We start from the raw sequence: 20143 nt of genomic DNA on the forward strand, positions 1-20143 counted from the left end.
TGTTGTTTGCAGGGATGTTGACGTATTCGGAGCCAGGAATGTTCTCCCCAAACGGTTTTTAAATATAGTATAATTGTATTATTATTGTCATGTAGAATAAACAACAATAAACTGAATTACTATTATCATCTCTGAAAATCTATACTTTTCATTTCTTAATTAAATATTTATACGTTTCGTTTCTCAGTTCTTAATAACACTTAGATTTATGTTCATGAAATTATTATTATTGCTATTATTATCATTTGTTTGTTTGTTTACTTTTCCCCAGTGCTTGCCTGTAATTTGTCTTCGACTTTATATTGTGTTTGTCCATAATGTAATTACTTGTATCTACACTGTACTCTGTCTGTAACTGGCCTTGCGGCTGTTGACTCGGCACGTAAATAATAAAGAACTGAATTATTATTATTGTTGTTACTGTTATTAGTAGCAGTGGTAGTGGTAGTGGTAGTGGTAGTAGTAGTAGTAGTAGTAGTAGTAAATTCCTCCTCCTTTTTTTGATATAGCAATCACAAGGCAGACTAGATCGGAAGGTTTTTGGTTTGAATACTGACTGAAGATTTTCGTGGTTTTCCTAAGTTGAGACAGTACTTCGACAAAGTCACGACCGTTTCCTTCCAAGCTCATTATTCATCTACAGCCCTACAACTCGACGCTCTTCAGTCTAGCTACTGAGTGTCGTTAAATAACTAAGAAAAAATAACGGCGATAAGGACATGACGTTTGCGTACATTTACCGGTCAAATATTAAGTACATACACAGTGTATTTCTATGAAAGGCCCAAAATTGTGAAGACATATTTCTTGTACTTCCCCAAGAGATAATTGTCGAAATGGACGCCCACTACACGGGGCTCATTTCCGTTGTTCCTCGCGATATCATCAAATGCGAGGAACCTATGTGAGTCGCCCAGACAGACCCTTTACACAAGTTTCTAACATAAAGAAGTCTGACTTATACATGCTCCAAGCACGAACCACAAAACTTCACAAGTGTCTTCCAGCCCTTTATTATCCCCTTATCTCATAATTCTGTCTTACAAAAAGAAAAACAATTAGCAGTCTAGCCAGGCCGGAGTAAAACGTGCAAGCATTTACGTTAATTATAATTTAGTTTCCATTATCTAAATCGCCCAGAAATCTATGCCTAAACACGCTCTCATTCTTCTCTACAGCCTACATTCATTGTCCTTCCATTATACATTATGTGCCTTACCGACACCTAACGTCGTCTCCCAAACTTCCACTTCGAGAACAACCAACTATAAACAAAAGATGAACAACTTAGAATTAAATTTTACGTCTCGCTGCCGAGATTTCGTCCCATTTCCTCCTTTGTACTCTGCCTGGCTGACTTCTTTTATCTTAAAACAACATTGTTCGGTTAATTAGCGATACTTAACGTTGTGTAACAACAGAGTGGGGAAGCAGAATTGTCGAGACAAAAAGAAGGACAAGAAGGTTTCCACAAGAGATATGAAATAAAGAAAGTCGTTAACATCTGAAGCGTACTTTTAGTGACACCAATGCTGGATATTTCTATGGAAATTCCTACGTAATGAAAGTTAATACGATTCTATAAAAGAGTAAAAGAGGTTCATAACGGAATCTCAAACGACTTCAACATTCTTTTTCCGTTTCAGGCAGGTTTCCATATACTACAGGTGCTGTCGTATTCTAGAAAAATACTACATAGTACTACATACATAATGCATTACATATTCAACGTCCAAATGACAAGCCACGAATTAGTACCAAGACATGCACTCTTACTGAACAGAAAGTTATTCATTTTCAGTGCTCTCTCTCTCCCTCCTCCTTTTTTGTCTGCAGCCCATTTACATGTTCTATACAAAGAATTTTCACTTGTGCCAGGAATGTTCCTTCTCAAGGGAAGGGGGCACGGCGAAAACCTACACGAATAAAAAGGCATATTTAAGTCTCCCGTTTATTTCCTGTATTTCTTCGTGGTTCTAAGCTACATAATTTCCAGGCATTGGACCGACATGTGTTTTCCGATAATCTATTAAGGGTTCCGCTGTAGGCGGATTTCACTGCGTTCTTCATTCTCACATGTTCTGTGAAATGCTGGCGCTACTGTCACAGCCTAAAATCGATATCTTATTATAACTATCAATTCCAAAGATATTTCGGTATCACGTAAGGAAAAATGCAGTCCATATGAACTTAAACAGCCACGTACTTCGTACTTGGAAATAAGAAAGCATTAATGAGATCTAAAAGTTTATGACGACGATATATTAGTACAAATATTGTGTTTTGGGCATTATCCATCGTCTTCTCCGGAGATAGGGACTAGGTATATCTATTGGGCATAACTGATTAGGGCTTACCTGAAGACGGAGATAGAATAATCAGGACGGTTTTTAGTAAAGACAACACGATGGATAATGTCCAAAAACATGATATTTGTAAGAAAACATTCTTTATTCAACGGTGGTATATCAGCTTCACAGGATGTGGAACACCGCATGCCGGAGAAAAATTTACGAAGTTTGAGTTCAGTAAACTGATTTACTATTTACTCTGTTTTGGTGAAACAGTTCCGTTTTTTAAAGAAAAAGATGGTAGGGGTAAAAGAAGGGAAAACAATATGTATACAATGAGAATAACAACAATGCATAAGAATGATTAATTTGCGGAGTGGAAGAAGGTGGTGGTGCGAAAATGCAACTACATTTCTGCAGACCCCTTGTACACGCCCTAACTGCAAATATATAAGGGGAAGATTACGCTTAAGATGTTTCTAGCATGGCTGCCTGAAACTTGCCTAAGCCTAAGACGAATGTTTATTCTTTGTACCGGTACTGCCACATGATAATGTAGGAACCTCGTGACCCCCAAAAAAACTGGAAATTAATGGCCTTGTGCACTTTAACAGAAGATAGATGTCTGACGAAAAATAAATATACGGTGGAGGTACATTTTATTGTACCTGCGGCTGTCATGATGTGGGGGAAAAAGGGAAGATAATTGAATTAAAAGCACATCAACCTGAATTGTAAAATCAATACAATGGCGGCTTGAAAGGTGAATAAACGGACATAATTACCGTACACATCTACTACGAAGAGATACACATCAGTACCAGCTACCCTCAAAGCACAGACTGACAGAGTTAACGTATAAAGGTGCAGTCTCTCTAGGCGTGGGTTCTCCATCCTTACCGATGATCGGATTTCTCGGATTTAGCAACTTCCAACTTTCCAACACTCTCAACATGTAACCGTCGGAACAATGAATAGAAAGAAGAAACTGATGAAGATGGAGAATAGAGAATGCGCGCGCATACCTGTGTGTGTGTAGGGGACCAAAAAGAGAACTCTCTTTGTGTATGCATCCTGTTGTGTGTCATATATGGTATCCTTAAGAGAGAATGAGATGGAGGAAAATGAGAAATAGATGATCAATAAAGATAAGTAAAAAATCAACCGAGGTGGGAGAGATGGAAGCAAAAGAAAATACGGTACAAGAGGAGGAGACAGAATTACTGCCCTGTTACTTCGGCTCAGTGCCTGAAGCGCTGAGAATAGTATCTCTACGGAAGAACATGTTTCTTGGTGCCGTATGTTTCAGTAGGGTTAGATATTTCTGCCATGACAGCTCACTCAGTAAGGTGACAGGCTACGAACTGGACAATCGGGATTCGATTTTCATTACAGACAGGAACTGTGCCTCTTCAGTGCCAAATCCAAGACCGTCCTTATCCACCGAGTGCAGTGGAATAAAGCAACCGGGGGACAGAGCACACCACTAGCTCACATCTAGTGTAGACGTTGAGATCGAGTGCAAATTTACATCCGCAATCTCCAACATCTAATAAAATTCCATGGTATTGAGTTTCGGTGCTGAAACGGCTCTGTCACCTGCTGAAAATGTGTAGCACTGGATGGACTGTTTCGTACGGTGAGGAATGGGGGAGGGGGAAGGTGGCAGTAGCCTGATTTTATACAAACTTTGTCCAACGCTCATAGTTAAGTACATGGGCAAGGAATGTGTGTACATCAGCAAGTATCGTATCTGAAACCACAGATTTCGATCAAATTCGGTACAAAAGGTATACAATGAAAGTTGGCAGGTGAACTTAATTTTGGTTTGCACCGGTACAGTGCATACACATTAAATAATGATGAAACTGAAATGTATTTGTTTTGTAAAATAAAGTTTTGTAGGAAGAACCTGCCTGTGGCTTGTAATAAAAAAAAATCAATCCAATATAACAGTTTTTATATAAGTGCACAAGTGGCAACAACCCAATCAGGCACTTACCATAATCTCTATCTGAGAAATCACAGTACTCTTACAGCTGGACACTGGAGGTATGTATACAGAATGTTTTGTTTCAATGAAATGTTACCTTACTTCTCCGGAAGCATGACAAAACAATATCGCTAAAACGTGTACCACATATGAGCAATATGTCAAGATTTGACTGGATACGAGTTATGTATGGCGATACATGTACAAAAACTGAATGTAGATTTCTAGGGCGTACTATACTAGGCTGATGAATTCATCTGGGGCACTCTTGGTTAAGAAATATGCTACAAGTAATATTCTGGCCCAATACAAGGATAACAAAATCGGAAATCGGTTCCCAAATGTATAAAATATTTGCTTTAAGTTTTGAACACACGATGAAGATTGCAATGGATCTGCACAGCTGATATTAGATGCTCAGACTACTGACACGATATTTCCTGTGTCCTTGTGTGTCCTATTGTGTTTAATTAAGAGAATTCAATATTTCCGGTAACACTATGGGCTGCAGTGCCATTACGTGAACCTAGAACAAATGAATGGTTCAGAGAGTGCCCATACACACATGTCCCAGTTTATTCTTATCACCCAAATAATCATCAAGTTTGTGACATTTGCGGAGACATTTGGAGAGAAACAAACTGAAAATGAGTTCGATACAAAAAAAATGTAGTACGAACAGTAATGAACATTTAGTAAACACGTTTAATAAAGCATTTTCAACAAGATAATGACACCTTCTTTAAAGCTAAGGAAACCATAAACATATACTGAAGGAAGGATATTCTCACAGGCCACAAAAAACAATCAGTGAGCCCACGTGCTGTAGATCTGGCGGTCCAGATCTACAACCTTCATTCTGAAATATTTTCAATATAGTGAACAGTTAACTATATGGGGGGAAAAAATGCTGACTGCATTGCATAACAAAGTTTTCCGAAAACGAAACTGCAGTAAATGAACAATAGCAGTGGGAATGTATATGCAAATCTGCAAATCATGTGTCTGGGAAATACAGTGTACTCTATTGAGGTACAGCTTCACACTCATACTAAGAAAGTATCAAAAGCCTGTAATATACGCATATGAGAAGCTGACAACTTCACAATACACATTTGCATCATTGTGATTACTACTCACCAATTTGGCAGCTTGGGCGGTGACAACGTCTGGATACTGGATCAGCGCTTGAAATGTGTCTGGAAAGAAACAAAAACATTAAAGTAAAATAACACACAATTTAATTTCACAGCTTACAGCATACAATCGGAAAACGTTGACGTTACTGTAAATTTAATTTATCATAAGACCTTCAGGCTGTACTCTGTTACCTGCTTATGTTGTACTTCACAAAACTTAAACTTTACATACCAAATTAAAGGAACTCATATCAACATTAATTTATTACATTCGCAGGCATAAATATGTGCTCACACAATTGAGGTTTAAATTATGTACATGTGGTTTCGGAGTAAAATATTTCCACCAATCCACGAATAATTATTATCTTCATTCTATCACTTATCTTTTCTTTTTCAACTAGTCCTGAAAACATTAACTTCTTAATGTTTGTTCACATGTGCATGTGTGAAGTGTACACAATATCTATCATCGGCTTATATTTCCATTAAAATTTGCACTGAAAAATTTAATTTCGCAAACTGTATCTATATTTAATATAAGTTTCTTTTGCATGTTCAACCTATTATGCCAAGAGTTCCAGAAAGATCATGTCAACATGAATAAATGAACTTGCTCTTTAAAAATGTCAACTACTTTCATATATAAAGTTAAGAAATTAATTTTCGGAAAAAAAAATGCATATATGGGCTGAACACTGCTATCTAAATGAGTGTGTGTGTGTATATATATATATATTAGTATTTCATCTAATATTAAGTCCTCTTTAATATATAAAGTAAATAATCTGAATTAAATGTGCAAAACTGTTTCTTATATTCTAATTCTTACATTTAATAAGTTTTAAAAAAATTAAAATTATATACGTAATACTTAAAAGTAAAAATCAAATCAATAACTCTAATTTATACACTTACTATTTTTGGTGAAGGTCACAATCTTTAGCACCTTCCCGTACCTGGTGAATATCTGCAATCAAAGGGAAAATTTTATTAGAGGCGCCAAGGATGAAAGGCGTAGTGCATGAATTGTACGCTCGTATTACAGCTTTTTTTTTAACTTTAAAGGAACGCGCGAGTAGACATAATGTACCTTCATTAAAGGGATGCAAGTATATGGAAACCCTAAGCCAATTACAACAAACCGTGCAAATTAGATAAGATAAAACAAATTTACGGGCAACAGTCGAAATGAAGCAGCAGCAGAACACAAAGTGTGCTGACAAAGGGCAGTGAATTGCGCAACAACGGCTTACACAACTGTTTGCACAAGTCGCTGGTTGTCCGACAGCGCGACCTCTCCCTCTGGTCTCCGGGGTACATAGGAAAACGAGGGAACACCTACACTGGATAGAACTGGCGTCAGAAATTTCCCTTGGGGGTTGCATGTAATACACGAGGTCGCATATTCAAAGCAACCTTGCAGAAATATTTGTACCCATTGTAATCAGACTTGGTAAACTGCAAGTGAATAGCTGCTTCCAGAACCTGCAAGACATGCGATGAGCACCCGTAACGACAAGAGTGGCAATGTGTTAATATTCATTCAATTATTTTTAAATCGTAAAAAAATTGGTTAAAATTCCTTAAATTAGCTTAAAATCGCTCAAATTTTCAATACTATTCTTTAAATTAACCTGAAATCGTTTATAAATTTGATAAAATTCCTTAAATAAAAGTGAAATCGCCAAAAATGTTGTCAAAATTTCTTACATTAGCACGAAATCGTGCAAGAAATGGTCTCAATTTCACTAATTAACTTGAAATCGTCAAAAAATTTGTGGTTAAAATTCCATAAATTAAGTTGTAATCGTTCAAAAATAGGTTAAAATTCCTTAATTCGCTTGATCTTCACTCAAATATTGTTTAAAATTCCATAAATTAACATGAAATCGTCAAACGGAACAGAAAGTTGTGTTCGAAATGCGCCTTTCTTTGCGATTTTGCACACGCCGTCTGCTTCAAAGCTGCATGGGAGGCAAGGGTGGCAAATATTAACGGACAGGATTATTCCAAATATTCTTGCATTCGCAAACTTAATGCAAATCGTGTGGTTGTTTGAAATATAAATAGGCATCTTACAAATCACGTTTATTTGTACCATCTTTAAGGGAGTCTCAGGTTAAAAACTCGGATGCTCCTCACATCAAGTCGGACCGATCTATAAAGCCGAAGTTTACTTTAAGTCTGCAACATCTAGCAAATTGTATTCTCGCCATTTGCGTGGCGGACCGGACAGCGTTTTAGAGCATTTTGAAGTGCCTCTCAAGCAACAATGTTTCTTCGAAAACGGCATACAAAGATCTCTTGCACGCAGCATTTGGAAGTCATGGTACAGCGATTCACGCTCAGCAGAATCTGAGACCAGCTATGCCGCCTTAAATTAACACTGTTTTCCTCAGGCAAGCAATGTTACCTTGTCATCTGACAAGGTTATGTAGCGTCATATAATGCGATACAGGAAATATAAATAAGGAAACAAAATGGCGCGGTCGCATGATACTGCGGTGTACTGTCTCTGAATTTACATGTAGGGACTGGGAAAAACCATAAAAGAACTCTCGACAGCAATCTCCTAGACGAGATTCGAATCCAGGGCTCCATAAATGTGAAAGTGCGCTAAACATTCCAAGGCGTTAAGCATAATATAGTCAAAACACCGCAATTATTAATTACAGTTCATTCTAAATTGTGAAGGAAGGAAATAAATGTTCATACTTACATTTCAACATGAATACGGTTAGATTATAATCTTCAATAATTATTGAAGTTATTTCGTAACTGGCCAATCTCTCGTGCTACAAAGTGTTAGACAAAACGGGGATCGATCCAAGCATGAACCTCACGCTGAAGCAGACTGTTCACAAAATACTGGATCCAAGAATAAATAACGCGATGTGAAAACTCCGAATTCGGGCAACATTTCGATCCTAGTAAGTAGCAATTTAAGAGGTGTGAAAAATATAAGCATATATCCTGTACAAAGAAATAAATTATTTCCCTCTAGTTCTGTAACTTATTTCCAAAATTGATGTATATTTCTGCAGAAACTTATTCTTAACATGTTTCAGTAAATTTGAAGCTGTATCAAAATATTCGGGATTGAAAGGTGTCAGTAAATAGCGTAATTACGTCCTAAACAATGGAATAAAAATATTTTTGCCTGTGGTTCTGTACGGGTGTGAAACTTGGTCTGTGACATTAAGGGAGGAACATAGACTGAGGGTGTTTGAGAACACGGTGTTGAGGAGAATATTTGGACCGAAGAGAGATGAAGTGACAGGAGGTTGGAGAAAACTGCATAATGAGGAGCTTCATAATTAGTACTCTTCTCCAAGCATTATTAGAATGATCAAGCCAAGGAGGATGAGGTGGGCACGGCACGTAGCACGAATGAGGGGGGGCGAGGAATACGTATAGAATATTGGTGGGAAAGCCTGAAGAAAACAGACCACAGGGAAGACCTAGGCGCAGGTGGGTGGACAATATTAAAATGGATCTTTAGAGAGATAGGATGGGATGGTATGAATTGGATTGATCTGGCTCAGGACAGGGACCAGTGGAGGGTTCTTGTGAACACGGTAATTAACCTTCGGGATCCATAAAATGCTGGGAAATTCTTGAGTAGCTGCAGAATTGGCGGCTCCTACAGAAGGCCTCAGCTCCATGAGTAAGTAAGTAAGTAATGACCTAAGTTTAATTTCTGAGAGCCACAGCTGAGACGACGTCTTCTAACTGCGGAACCAAGGATTCAATCCGGGACGACTTCAATTAAGGTTCTAGTATTACAGTAGGCTCTTCCTCGAGATTCCTCAGTCCATCACTATTCTACCATTCCTACTGCCCACGGAGGTGTGACTCTCCCGCCAGACCCCATTATCACATCCTCCGTCTTTTAGTTTGGGGCCTCATTATTGTTACAGAGTAAGGACGCAGGTTTGTACAATGCACAACAGAAGTGTCAATGTCGTACATAAACCTCTCTTCCTTCCTCAAGCCAAAAGGTCAAATTGCAAAGCCAATCTGAAAGCAGCGGCCGGATCGTTCTGCTGTAATGTATTCTTAATGAGAAACAGACTACAGGCGTTTATCACGTTAAGTCTTGTATTCCTCTCCGGAGAAGAGACCTTCTTTAGCGCCATATGTAAACAAACAGCCCGACCCGTTAATGAGGTAAGGAATGGCCGCCCTGCACTAGAAAATCAACCATTAATCTTAACTAAAACAGCGCAAGATGTACCTACGGGGAGAAAAAGACAAAAAGAGAAACTAGAGGTAAGATTTGAGGTTTTCACGGCGGTGACTATGAAGAAAGCAGTCTTCTGGGATGTGGCAACGTGTAGATGTGGAGTTAACCAACGTTTCAGAGGAATGTATCGCCTCCTTCTTCAGGGTAGAAGGAAAAATAATAAAATCCCTGTTTGTGCCGGTTCTCACGGTCTCTTCGCTTGCAGACTTTATTTTTCCTTCCACCCTGAAGATGGAGGCGATACGTTCCTCAGAAACGTCGGTTAACACCACATCTACACGGTGCCACATCCCAGAAGACTGCTTTCTTCAGAAACTAGAGGGTTCGCAAGTTCGCATGCAGCCCGCAGCGACTTCGATCTTCCCCGAGCACGTCGCCCTATCATACCCAAATAATATGAACAACGCTAAAGGAAAGAAGACACCCCCCGAAATCACCCACGAGTCTTACATAAAAAAAAATGCCCGTATGTACATGTAATTGCCAGTATACCTCTGTATGTATGGAGCCAGGACATCGCAGTCGGTATAGCGACTGACTACTGGCTGGACGACCGAAGCGTCGGAGTTCGAGTCCCGGTATGGTTAAGAATTTTCTCTTCTCCATGTCGTCTAGACCGGCTCTGGGGTCCACCTAATTTCATATCCAAAATGAGCACCGGGGGCCTTTTCCGCGGAGGTAAAGCGGCCGGGGCGTGAAACGTCTCACCTCCAACAACTGCCGAGGTCAAGTAAACGTGGGTCTATACATCCACCCCCCCCCCCACCTTCACTAGCTTTTAGAATACCAGATGACGGATAAGGTCCAAAATCCCAGTAATCCTGAATATTTAAAATGCAGAGCCACATAACCGCAGTTTCAGCAAGTCAGTAAGTTTCAATATAGGTACTTTCACAAGACGAGCCAAACACTTTTAGGGCATTTTCGTGACTGTACAGAACCTTTTATAAGATACTGTTGGTGCTGCACCAGTGTAAAGAACTGCACTCTTCGGCTGACCGGCTGAGATTAGGGGAGCGATCCGTGTAAATTTACACATTATTTTAACGTGTGAAGGTATCACAAAATTTGGAAACCCTTGAGTTAAAAATTATCTAAAATAAGTTGTACATCTTTCGCCGATCTATCGCAACATAAAAGGTTATCCTTCAATTACAAAATTACAAAATCCGCGTTGCCTAGCGACCAGCGCGCTCGGATTCGGCTCGCTTCGGCTCCGCTCGGCACGTCACCGCGGGGTGAGTGGCGGGGTGATGACTCGCCTATTACGAGAGCGCTACGTTACCTCCACGTGCCGCTGGGGAGGTAGGGGTCCTCCGTTGCGCAACATGTCACAATATTGTGTACATATACATAACCGTTAACGAGTAATGCTGTTAGTGAAAACCACTAGATATTTCGACGTCACCAGTAGATGGCACATTATTACAAGCGTCAATACTGAACTGTCATAGCATCACTTTCGTGGGTCAACACATCCACTCCCCCATACGTCTTCATGGCGTACTGCTTCAATACTTAAGCACAGGGACATATTTACCTTTACCATAGCATCTCTTTTAGCTTAATTGGCTACTCTACTGAAAATGTGGACCCAGTTTTCAACAGATTTATATTCTGTTATATATTCTGAAGTTTTCATCATATACAATACTTCCACATAAAACTGCTTGAAAGTTAAATTCACAAAACGGTTGATAATATATTGTGAATACATGTACGAATGCGAACTGTACCTGTCTATTTTTAGTTGACCATGAATACAGGTTTTTTTATGAACAGTCATGTCATACCATACATACTAGATACATTTTACTTTTCTATCAACCGGCGTTTGATATTTGGAAATATTTATATCACAGGTAAACATACTAAAAACTGGATTCGTTGTTACTGTAAGGTAACTACAAAGGGAATAAGATATTTCAGCAGCTCAATAACAAATTTTTCAGTTAGGGCACCACTTAATGATGATCTCTGAGATCGAAACACGTAGTAGTTTCTATAAAATACCAGTTATTATTGACGCTATGTCGACGGTTACTACAGCAGATCTACACGAATTACTTTGTAACTAAAAAATTTAACATGATACGAATGTAAAGACTGTTCGTTTAGGTATCCAAAGCAACATGCCAGCTACAATGCAACATTTGTACCACATAACCGTGTCGCAACATCAGCTCACTGTAACCCCTTTGACATCACACACTCGCTCAAGAACTTCCCAGCATTTCATGGAACCCGAAGGTTCATTACCGTGTTCACAAGAGCCCTCTACTGGTCCCTATCCTGTGCCAGGTGGATACAGTCCATGCCATCAAATATTATCTCTCTAAGATCAATTTTAATATTGCCCTCCCACCTACGTCTTGGTCTTCCCAATGATCTCCTTCCTTGTGGCTTTCCCACCAATATCATATATACATTCCTTTTCTCCCATTCGTGCTACATGCCCTGCCCATGTCTCCTCCTTGACTTGATAATTCTAATTATACAAGTTATGAATATATTCCTCATTATGCATTTTGTTCCAAACTCCCGTAACTTCATCCTTCTTCGATCCAAATATTCTCCTCAACACCCTGTTCTCAAACATTCAGTCTTTTCTCCCTTAATGTCACAGACCAAGTTTCGTGCCCATACAGAACCACAGGAACCTTGACGTTATTGCCCTAACAATATTAGGCGATCAGTTATCGTTTCTAGTTATATACTACATTCTCCACTCGTTTCGTCCCTATTAGGCCCAAATAAAGGACCTCTAATTGCAGAATATGGATGGACTACGACCAACGTCACTTAATCCCTTAGCGTACGTGCATTAATTTTAAAGCGCCATTTGCTGGAACCTGTCACAGACTCGACGCTGGCACGCCAACGCTCCGGCCTGCGCTGAAATGGAACACCATGTATTCTGCATGCTATTCGGAATAGGTGAGGGCAATTTGAGTACATTTTCTTATCTTAGTTTTCTCCCTCACGCCTTGCTAAATCCTCTCGAGGATGAGTGAGTGGGCATGGCGGGGGGGTTGGGGTACAAGTAATGAGGATAAGTGACCGGAGGAAGTATAACGACACACTAGAGACCTCTACCTCCAGACTAGAAGGAAGACGTTTCGCAACTTTTCTTTTTCGCCATCGTATTCTAGAAACATGAGAAAGAAAGAGGAGGAACAGGTAAAATAAAGCAGCAACGAACCGCCTCTCCCATGTAAAATCGTGTTTGGAACGCAAATTGGTGCAATGCATTGGCTTCGAGCGGGGAAATTGTGGGACCACCGGCAACATCGAGAGATCGCTGTGACGAAGGCGACAACTTTACAAAGCCATGACTAACCCTCGGATAATAAACTAATTTCAGTCATTAGCCTGCATATGCCGTGAGGGGTCTGACACACTAATCAGATCGATTTCTTGGCTCGACAGGTGGCAGCACTCGAAAGGCAACGTAATGATGCAACGCATTACGACTGCAGTCGCTAGTATATACACAGAAAATGTTCTGCTATGAAAGGGCAAATTGTGGGCTAACGACAATATATCGACTGCGGCGGTTATCTGTGGGTGAATGATATCAATGGATGTTTGTCATTATAAACTTGAAAGGGCGAGGAAGGAGAAAGTGTGGTGGCATGTTTAAGGCGCTACCACGGCATTTGCCTGGAGTAACTGAAGAAAATCACAAAAATCTCAGTCATGGTAATCGGTGTGTGGGCCGATATTCAAATCGGGCATCTCCCGAACACAAAGTAAGTCATATTACTTCAGCCCTATTGTTTGGTGTTTCATTCCTTGTCAGTATAATATTAGAAGAGGGAATCAGTATTACACTTTCTTAACAGAACTGGCCGAATACTCTATGAACACGTGTGTCTGTCTGCACGTGTTAGGAGATTTCAAGATTTCACTTAACCGGGAAACTGATGCGAAAAAGTTTCGTTTCCGGTGCGTTAGCAACCTGAGAGATAATGCCTAAAATAAACAATATTAATTCTTCCAAAGACAAAAGCCAAGCCTCCACATCAACTGCGCCCAATGTAAGGTAGGCACAAGCATATAACGCGGCGGCAATATTGAGCTAATTGCATTTGTGCACTCAAAACTTAACTAAAGAAACCAAAGCCCATATCTTTACACAAACAGCTTTCTTACTATGTAAGATTTGAGGCTTTCACGGCGGTGACTATGAAGAAAGCAGTCTTCTGGGATTTGGCACCGTGTATAAGTGGTGTTAACCGACGTTTCGGAGGAACGTATCGCCTCCATCTTCAGGGTAGAAGAAAAAGTATAAGAAATCTGCAAGCGACAAGACCGTGAGAACGGTTTCTTACTTTCCCTATTACCCCACGTTAGAAATGTTGCATTCCGAGATCAACGAACGCTCTATTAAAAACGAGATAACCTGTTAATTACTAACTAGTGTTACATCTGTCTTCGCCATTCAATTTAGCGCAAGTTGCTGTCACCGCCGAGTTCCACAACTTCCGAACTACGCAAGCCTCGTCACATGTCCGCCGCATTGGGCCCTATACAAAGGGAGTGCAGGTGGGAATTCAAATTAGGTTCGTCACTGACAAAATATAGTGCTTAGGGAGGGGGGAGGGGGAAAGAAAGGGGCTCCGTAATTCAGCAGTCGAAAGTCCCCAGACTCGTTTAACAAATCACTAAACTTTAGACAAGCAACCCCTTTCCTCTTAGTGTTCACCCCCCTACTCCGTCCTGTTGATTAGTGAATCCCATTCGCTGTCACCTATCCGTATGGGGATTCAAATTGATGGATTATAGCTAGGGGTGCCTCGAAAATACGATATCTCTCACGAGGGAAGGAATGGAGGAATATCAAAACTAGGTACCTCTGCTCTCGGCACCGTAATTCACATTTCGGCCTCGCCCCCTCAGTCACGCCCCTTGTCTCCGTCCGCATATCTGCACTGGTAACGCAAATATTTTACGCATCTCTGAAAGGTTTAGGGCAATGTTACGTTAATACAGTTACTGACTTTCTGGACATTGCCCACTGTCCTGTTTGTTTAAAAACGACGTTTCGGTGACTGGACTGTCTCCGTCTTCAAGTAAAATTCTACTCAACTGGGCCCAATCGATACAGCGAGTCCCTATCTCCGGACACCAGAACCAACATATGACAGGACATATAAACGAAACACAATATAAATCATCAGCTGGAGTTAAGACAAACATCAAAACTCTACGCGCATGAGACCTTGCACCGACAGCCACGCACAATTTAACGGGCAGAGTCCATAAATTTGGATTACTATCAAAACAAAATTCAGCACTAAGAACGAATTCTACAATAATAAAATATTATAAAATCAACGATAGGACATTTTCTTTCTCAATTTAATTTGTCTGGAATTCCAGCAACAAGGCGGTTGGCTGTTAGTGAAGCTGTGGCAAGTATGGTCACGTGATAAGAATTAAACAAATGAACGTCAGTCGGTCTTCTGTCCTGCTATTGCATGTTTCTCTATTGGCTTCACATTTTTTATCAAAATGGCGTTTCTGCTGATTTCATGTTGTTTGTAATGTTTTACTGTTTCGAAAAATGAATGACATGGAGCCAAGCAATAGAATTTGCACAGACCAACCGGAGGCTCCTTCTTCATGACGTTTTATTATTTTAAGAGAGAGGCGGGCAATGGCGGACCTGTGCACGATTGTTGCCAACTCCAGTTAGGACACGAAGTTCTATAACGAGCCGCGTAAAACTTCGAAGATCATAAATTTGTGATATCCAACTCCGTTTACCATATACACTTAAAAACAATCGTTCACACGAAATTTAAATGGTTCAATCTAACTCCTTTCCCAAGGGCGTTTTTGTTGCGTCTTGGTGAACCAGTGATTGGCCATGTGGTTACGTGGAAAGAGCTCCGTTTAAATCAATGGTTCGCTAAGAATCGCCACAAACGCCAGCAGACAAGTACGTGGCTAAGGCCATGTCACCTAGGTGACGGCACGGCGCATACCTTCGCAGTTTCTCCCCTTGCACGATGGAAGAACAGCAACAGAAACAGGGACCTAAGCCATGGGATGTGCGTATCCGAACGAAAGTGCCCCAACTACACCTTTTGGAACTAAAAAAAAAAAGGAGTTCCGATTCAACATTACTTGACAGAAAACAGCCGTTTCTAGATTTCTGCAATTATCATACAAATGTTTTGGACCCAACAGATTTAAATTGCATGTCAATCGATTTCTAGCGTATCTAAGAATTCTGTTTTAATTACAATGGTTAAAGAATGAAATGTGACTTAGTCCCTTACATTAAGGGAGGAACATAGACTGAGGGTGTTTGAGAACAGGGTGTTGAGGAGAATATTTGGACCGAAGAGAGAGGAAGTGATAGGAGTTTGGAGAAAACTCCATAATGAGGAGCTTAATAACTTGTACTCTTCTCCAAGTTTAATTAGTATGACCAAGTCACGGAGGATGAGATTGGCAGGGCATGTAGCACGAATGGGGGCGAAGAGGAATGATATAGGATATTGGAGGGGAAGCCAGAGAGAAAGAGACCAGTGGGAAGGCCGAGTCGTGGGCGGGTGGGTGGGGGGAATTTATTAAAATGGATCTTAAGAGAGACCGGACGGGATGGTATGGATTGGATTGATCTGACTCGGAATAGGGACCAGTGGAGGGCTCTTGTGAACATGGTAATGAACCTTCGGGTTCCATAAAACGCTGGGAAATTCTTGAGTAGCTGCAGAACTGGCGGCTCCTCAACCTCAAGAAGGGCTCGGCTTTATGAGTAAGTAAGTAAGTAAGTAAGTAAAGAATGAATTGTGGGTAAGAGAAAGTAAGCCTATGGAGAGCTGCAGCTATGGACTCTAGAGCCCATGGGAGAGCGTCCAACAATGCCATCACGGCATTCACAAAGGCATCCCGTGAAGAAACAGTCATGACAGCTGGTAATCCCAGAGAAATCAGAACAGTCTACAATGCTTTACCGCTAAACCAACCTACACGATTAATGAGGCCTTAACGACACCTGTCTAAATACACAGCTTACAAAGCCTTAAACTTTAAGGCGATTGTGAACGATGAATTGGAAAGGACGCGATATGGAGCGCTCACGAACTGTAGTAAAGCATTGCTTCAGCGCTTGTTAGAAGGAACTGCGAGAAATGACGAGAAACCTCAGTGGGCATCCCGGGCTACAGGCGAACCGGAGACTTCCCAAATACGAAGAAAGACTAACAAAAACTTGGCCGCAAATTTTGATGCATGGAAGTTAGATAAATGTGTGAGGATTAAGCTGAATCTAGGAAGAGCAGTGATATCTGGAGTGTGACAGTAACAGTTCCTGTGTTAAAATCCGTTACCAGGAAACGGATAGGGGAAAATCTGCAGAGGAATATCCAATGTCTATATCTGTTACCTAGCAACGACAAGTTAAAGCAGCTATAAAAGACTTTATTTGTGCGTTATAATTACAGTATTCTTGAAAGTGTTACAATTAATTGTAGTTACGACTGGTGAATATCCAACAAAGCGATTCCCCAAACCAAACCAGAGTCTAAAGTCACTAATAAACGTTACAAAATTAATAACTGCATGAAATTAAACAATGCAATGATGTAGCACCTACGCCATAACATGCCTCTACAAATTCATGAGATGCATTAATTGGTTAAAAAATTAACGTGGGGAAGAGGCACACGGGAATTACGGAAGCGAAAACCTTTCCTTCCGAGCAGCTATACAGTGTGCCTGTTTTATTTAACAGGAGAAGAAATCCTTAGCCAAATCGCCGCTACGGTAGGTACGCCACCGTAGCAGAAAGGAACGCTGATAAATACTGTCTCTTGTGCCACTATTTTGCAAAAAGAAACAAAAGGCGTGTTTACACGATGTAGTGGGTATGGGGCACTGTGGCAGAAGATAGTGTTTAAAGTAAACTTAGACTGAAATCTAAAATCCAGCAACTTTCGAAGAAGACCCGACAAGCATTTGAGAGGTGACGTGATTGAATTACAGCCTGGGAACCTGAAACTGGTCTTCCCTTCGCTAACAGAAAAGCGTTCACTTCCGGCAGCTCAATTTGAGCTTTTACTGTTTGCCGCGTGCTGCAACCATCGTGAACGGAACGCATCATTCATTACAAGTTCACAAACTTCTTCTGGAAAATGTGTTATCATCAGTTTAGAAGCACGGGCGACGTCACAGCAAGTGTACGGCTGCTTGTGGTTTCATGTATGACCTGACCTAAAAGAATTCAGTACTCACCTGTCGCTTCCAACCACTGCTCTGCAATTCGACGAGCCCACATGCAGCATCTCGTCATTTACACATTCACGGGTCACAATACTTGCCACGTGGCTAACTGAATGTTTTCTTTTCTCATTAACAGCGCATGTATGCGCACTCCTATTCTGCCTTCACTCCCTCGAGGTTTTGCCACTGCCCTCACGCTTGTGGGGCTAATTAACTATAAGTATGTATTGTATATGTATGTAGCCTATTCGTGGATGTCCATCTACTCTACGAATCAGGGTACGCTGTGTCTTGTGTAGGCAACCTTACGGATAAAAGACCCCTCCCACTTAGGTCTAGGCCATCAAAATGGTCTGTTCCCTTCAGGTCTTCAAACTAAAATTTTGTTTGCACTTCTTGTCTCCTTCATTCGTGCTACACGCCCCGGGCCATCGCTTTCTTCTTGATTTGTCCACCCCAGTAACATTTTGTAAAATTTATAATTATAAATTTCCTGACTACGCAGTTTCCTTCCTCCCTTTTAGTCCTAATATTTTTCTCCGCACCCTGTCATCGAACCCCTCAACTTAGGATTCTGTATTTCAGCATCCCGTTGCAATTGTTTGAGGCCGAAACATGTAGTGTTGAAGTGTAGAATGTAAAAGTGTTGCAATTTTGACGGAAGATAAACAAGGGACGCTAACCCTCAAATTAGCTCAATCCCTTATGATTATTATCCACACGAAATAGGCAAAATTATTCTAATCTTTATGTTTTCAGGTATCAGATGGAAGATCCTACCGAGGTATGCGAGACACTTAGTCGGCAGTATAAACATGGCAACTGTTCTCAGTCATGTTACTTGTGTCCATGAATGAAGAAAAGGAAAGGGATGAATGCAAATATGAGAACTATGGAAGCGATTGTGTATGCATGCTGTGGGAGATGCCAGAGAAAATATCATGAAATCGTTTTCATACCTCCGTCGTTCTACGGAGTTCAGAAAATGGAATGACTGTAGAAAAAGGTAGAGCTATCCCTGTAACGGGCAGTTGAAGCCCAAAAGCTTGTGAGACGTACCTACTGCATCATTTTAAAACATCAAATACTATTCTAAATTACCCCAATATCGTTTGAAGCAGTCAAGTTTAATTTCAAGTGAAGACACGTGAACTTTTTACATCTGTAAGCAATTCGAACGCAAGGTATTTTAGCAAAGATGAGCCGTCCCACATAAATAAATCAGTTTTCCTGGACTTCATATCTTTACAGGCATTTCCTTTCTCTGTTCTAACAATTCCAGGTAGTGGACGAGATAAAGACAGTGGGGGATCTCGGGGTGTTACGTAATGTTATTACTTGGTATATAGAAGACAGTGAGATGAAAACGTTACGATGCTGAGGCAGTTTGCTCTTAAGTAAATTCACCATGTTATGACGGAGCTCCGTACCTTACGGACTTCTGTACTAGATAGAAAAACAGTCAGCTTTACGCTCCGGCTCACCCCACAGTCTATCAGTATGTAACCAGAAAAATCCCTGCTCCTGCTGGAAGCCGAACCGTGGCCCAGTCGTTTTTCTAAGTGAACAATCGCAGTGCACGGTACTAAAACGAATAAGGCACTAGACTCTGAGGATACCGGGGTCTGAAATTGCGTGGTTTTGTATCATCGAAAGTTAAGTCTTCCGACTCCGCTAACAGAGTTAGTACATCCGTTTGTTCGTGCTCTACTGCCAAATCCGTCCCGCAGCCATGCCACAGCGGGCGGATAGTCGCCGGTTTGATCCAAACTCAGGTGGTATGGGACCTGTGGTGGCAGGACATCTCCGAGTACTTCGCAACTGTTCCACATTCAACTATCATCCTAGCATCCGACGCTATACTGCCTCGGCAAGGGCAGTGTCGTTAAACAACCAACTGGAACTCCTTTTTTCGGCCCTCAATACGCCCATTGTTGCCACGTACGAAGTTAAACCAACAATCAAAACCTCTTCTGAGGCAGGTCGGATATAACAAGGGAAATCCAAAATGCTTTCAACGAATCGCTTGTATATCTTGGCGTTCAGACAACGGCATAAACAGTCTCTCAATCAGCAAACACAACCGGCTGAAGACAAAACAGGAACCGTGCAACAAAAGAAAGAAAAGGAGGCAAATCCTGGAAGGAAGATTCAAAGATAGACTGTAATTCGATTTTCTGTTCCGCCCACCTCGCCAGCATCTCACATATTCTTAACGTCTGGAAGACGCGTC

The 20143-nt window shown here is 40.9% G+C and overlaps 1 protein-coding gene across 6 annotated transcripts in view; it reads right to left on the reverse strand.

Moving 5' to 3' along the window:
- Nucleotides 1-20143, reverse strand: part of LOC111872920 (polypyrimidine tract-binding protein 1) — a 670096-nt gene that overhangs the window by 67797 nt on the left and 582156 nt on the right. For all 6 annotated transcript variants that reach the window (XM_023867205.2, XM_023867206.2, XM_033754885.1 and 3 more), the window contains 2 exons: nt 6342-6393; nt 5425-5483 (listed from right to left, as the gene is read on the reverse strand). In XM_023867205.2, the coding sequence (XP_023722973.1) occupies nt 5425-5483; nt 6342-6393 (111 nt within the window). The remainder of the gene's footprint in view (nt 1-5424; nt 5484-6341; nt 6394-20143) is intronic.

This window comes from Cryptotermes secundus, unplaced genomic scaffold (assembly GCF_002891405.2).
Source record: "Cryptotermes secundus unplaced genomic scaffold, Csec_1.0 scaffold407, whole genome shotgun sequence".
NCBI classification, from domain to species: domain Eukaryota; kingdom Metazoa; phylum Arthropoda; class Insecta; order Blattodea; family Kalotermitidae; genus Cryptotermes; species Cryptotermes secundus.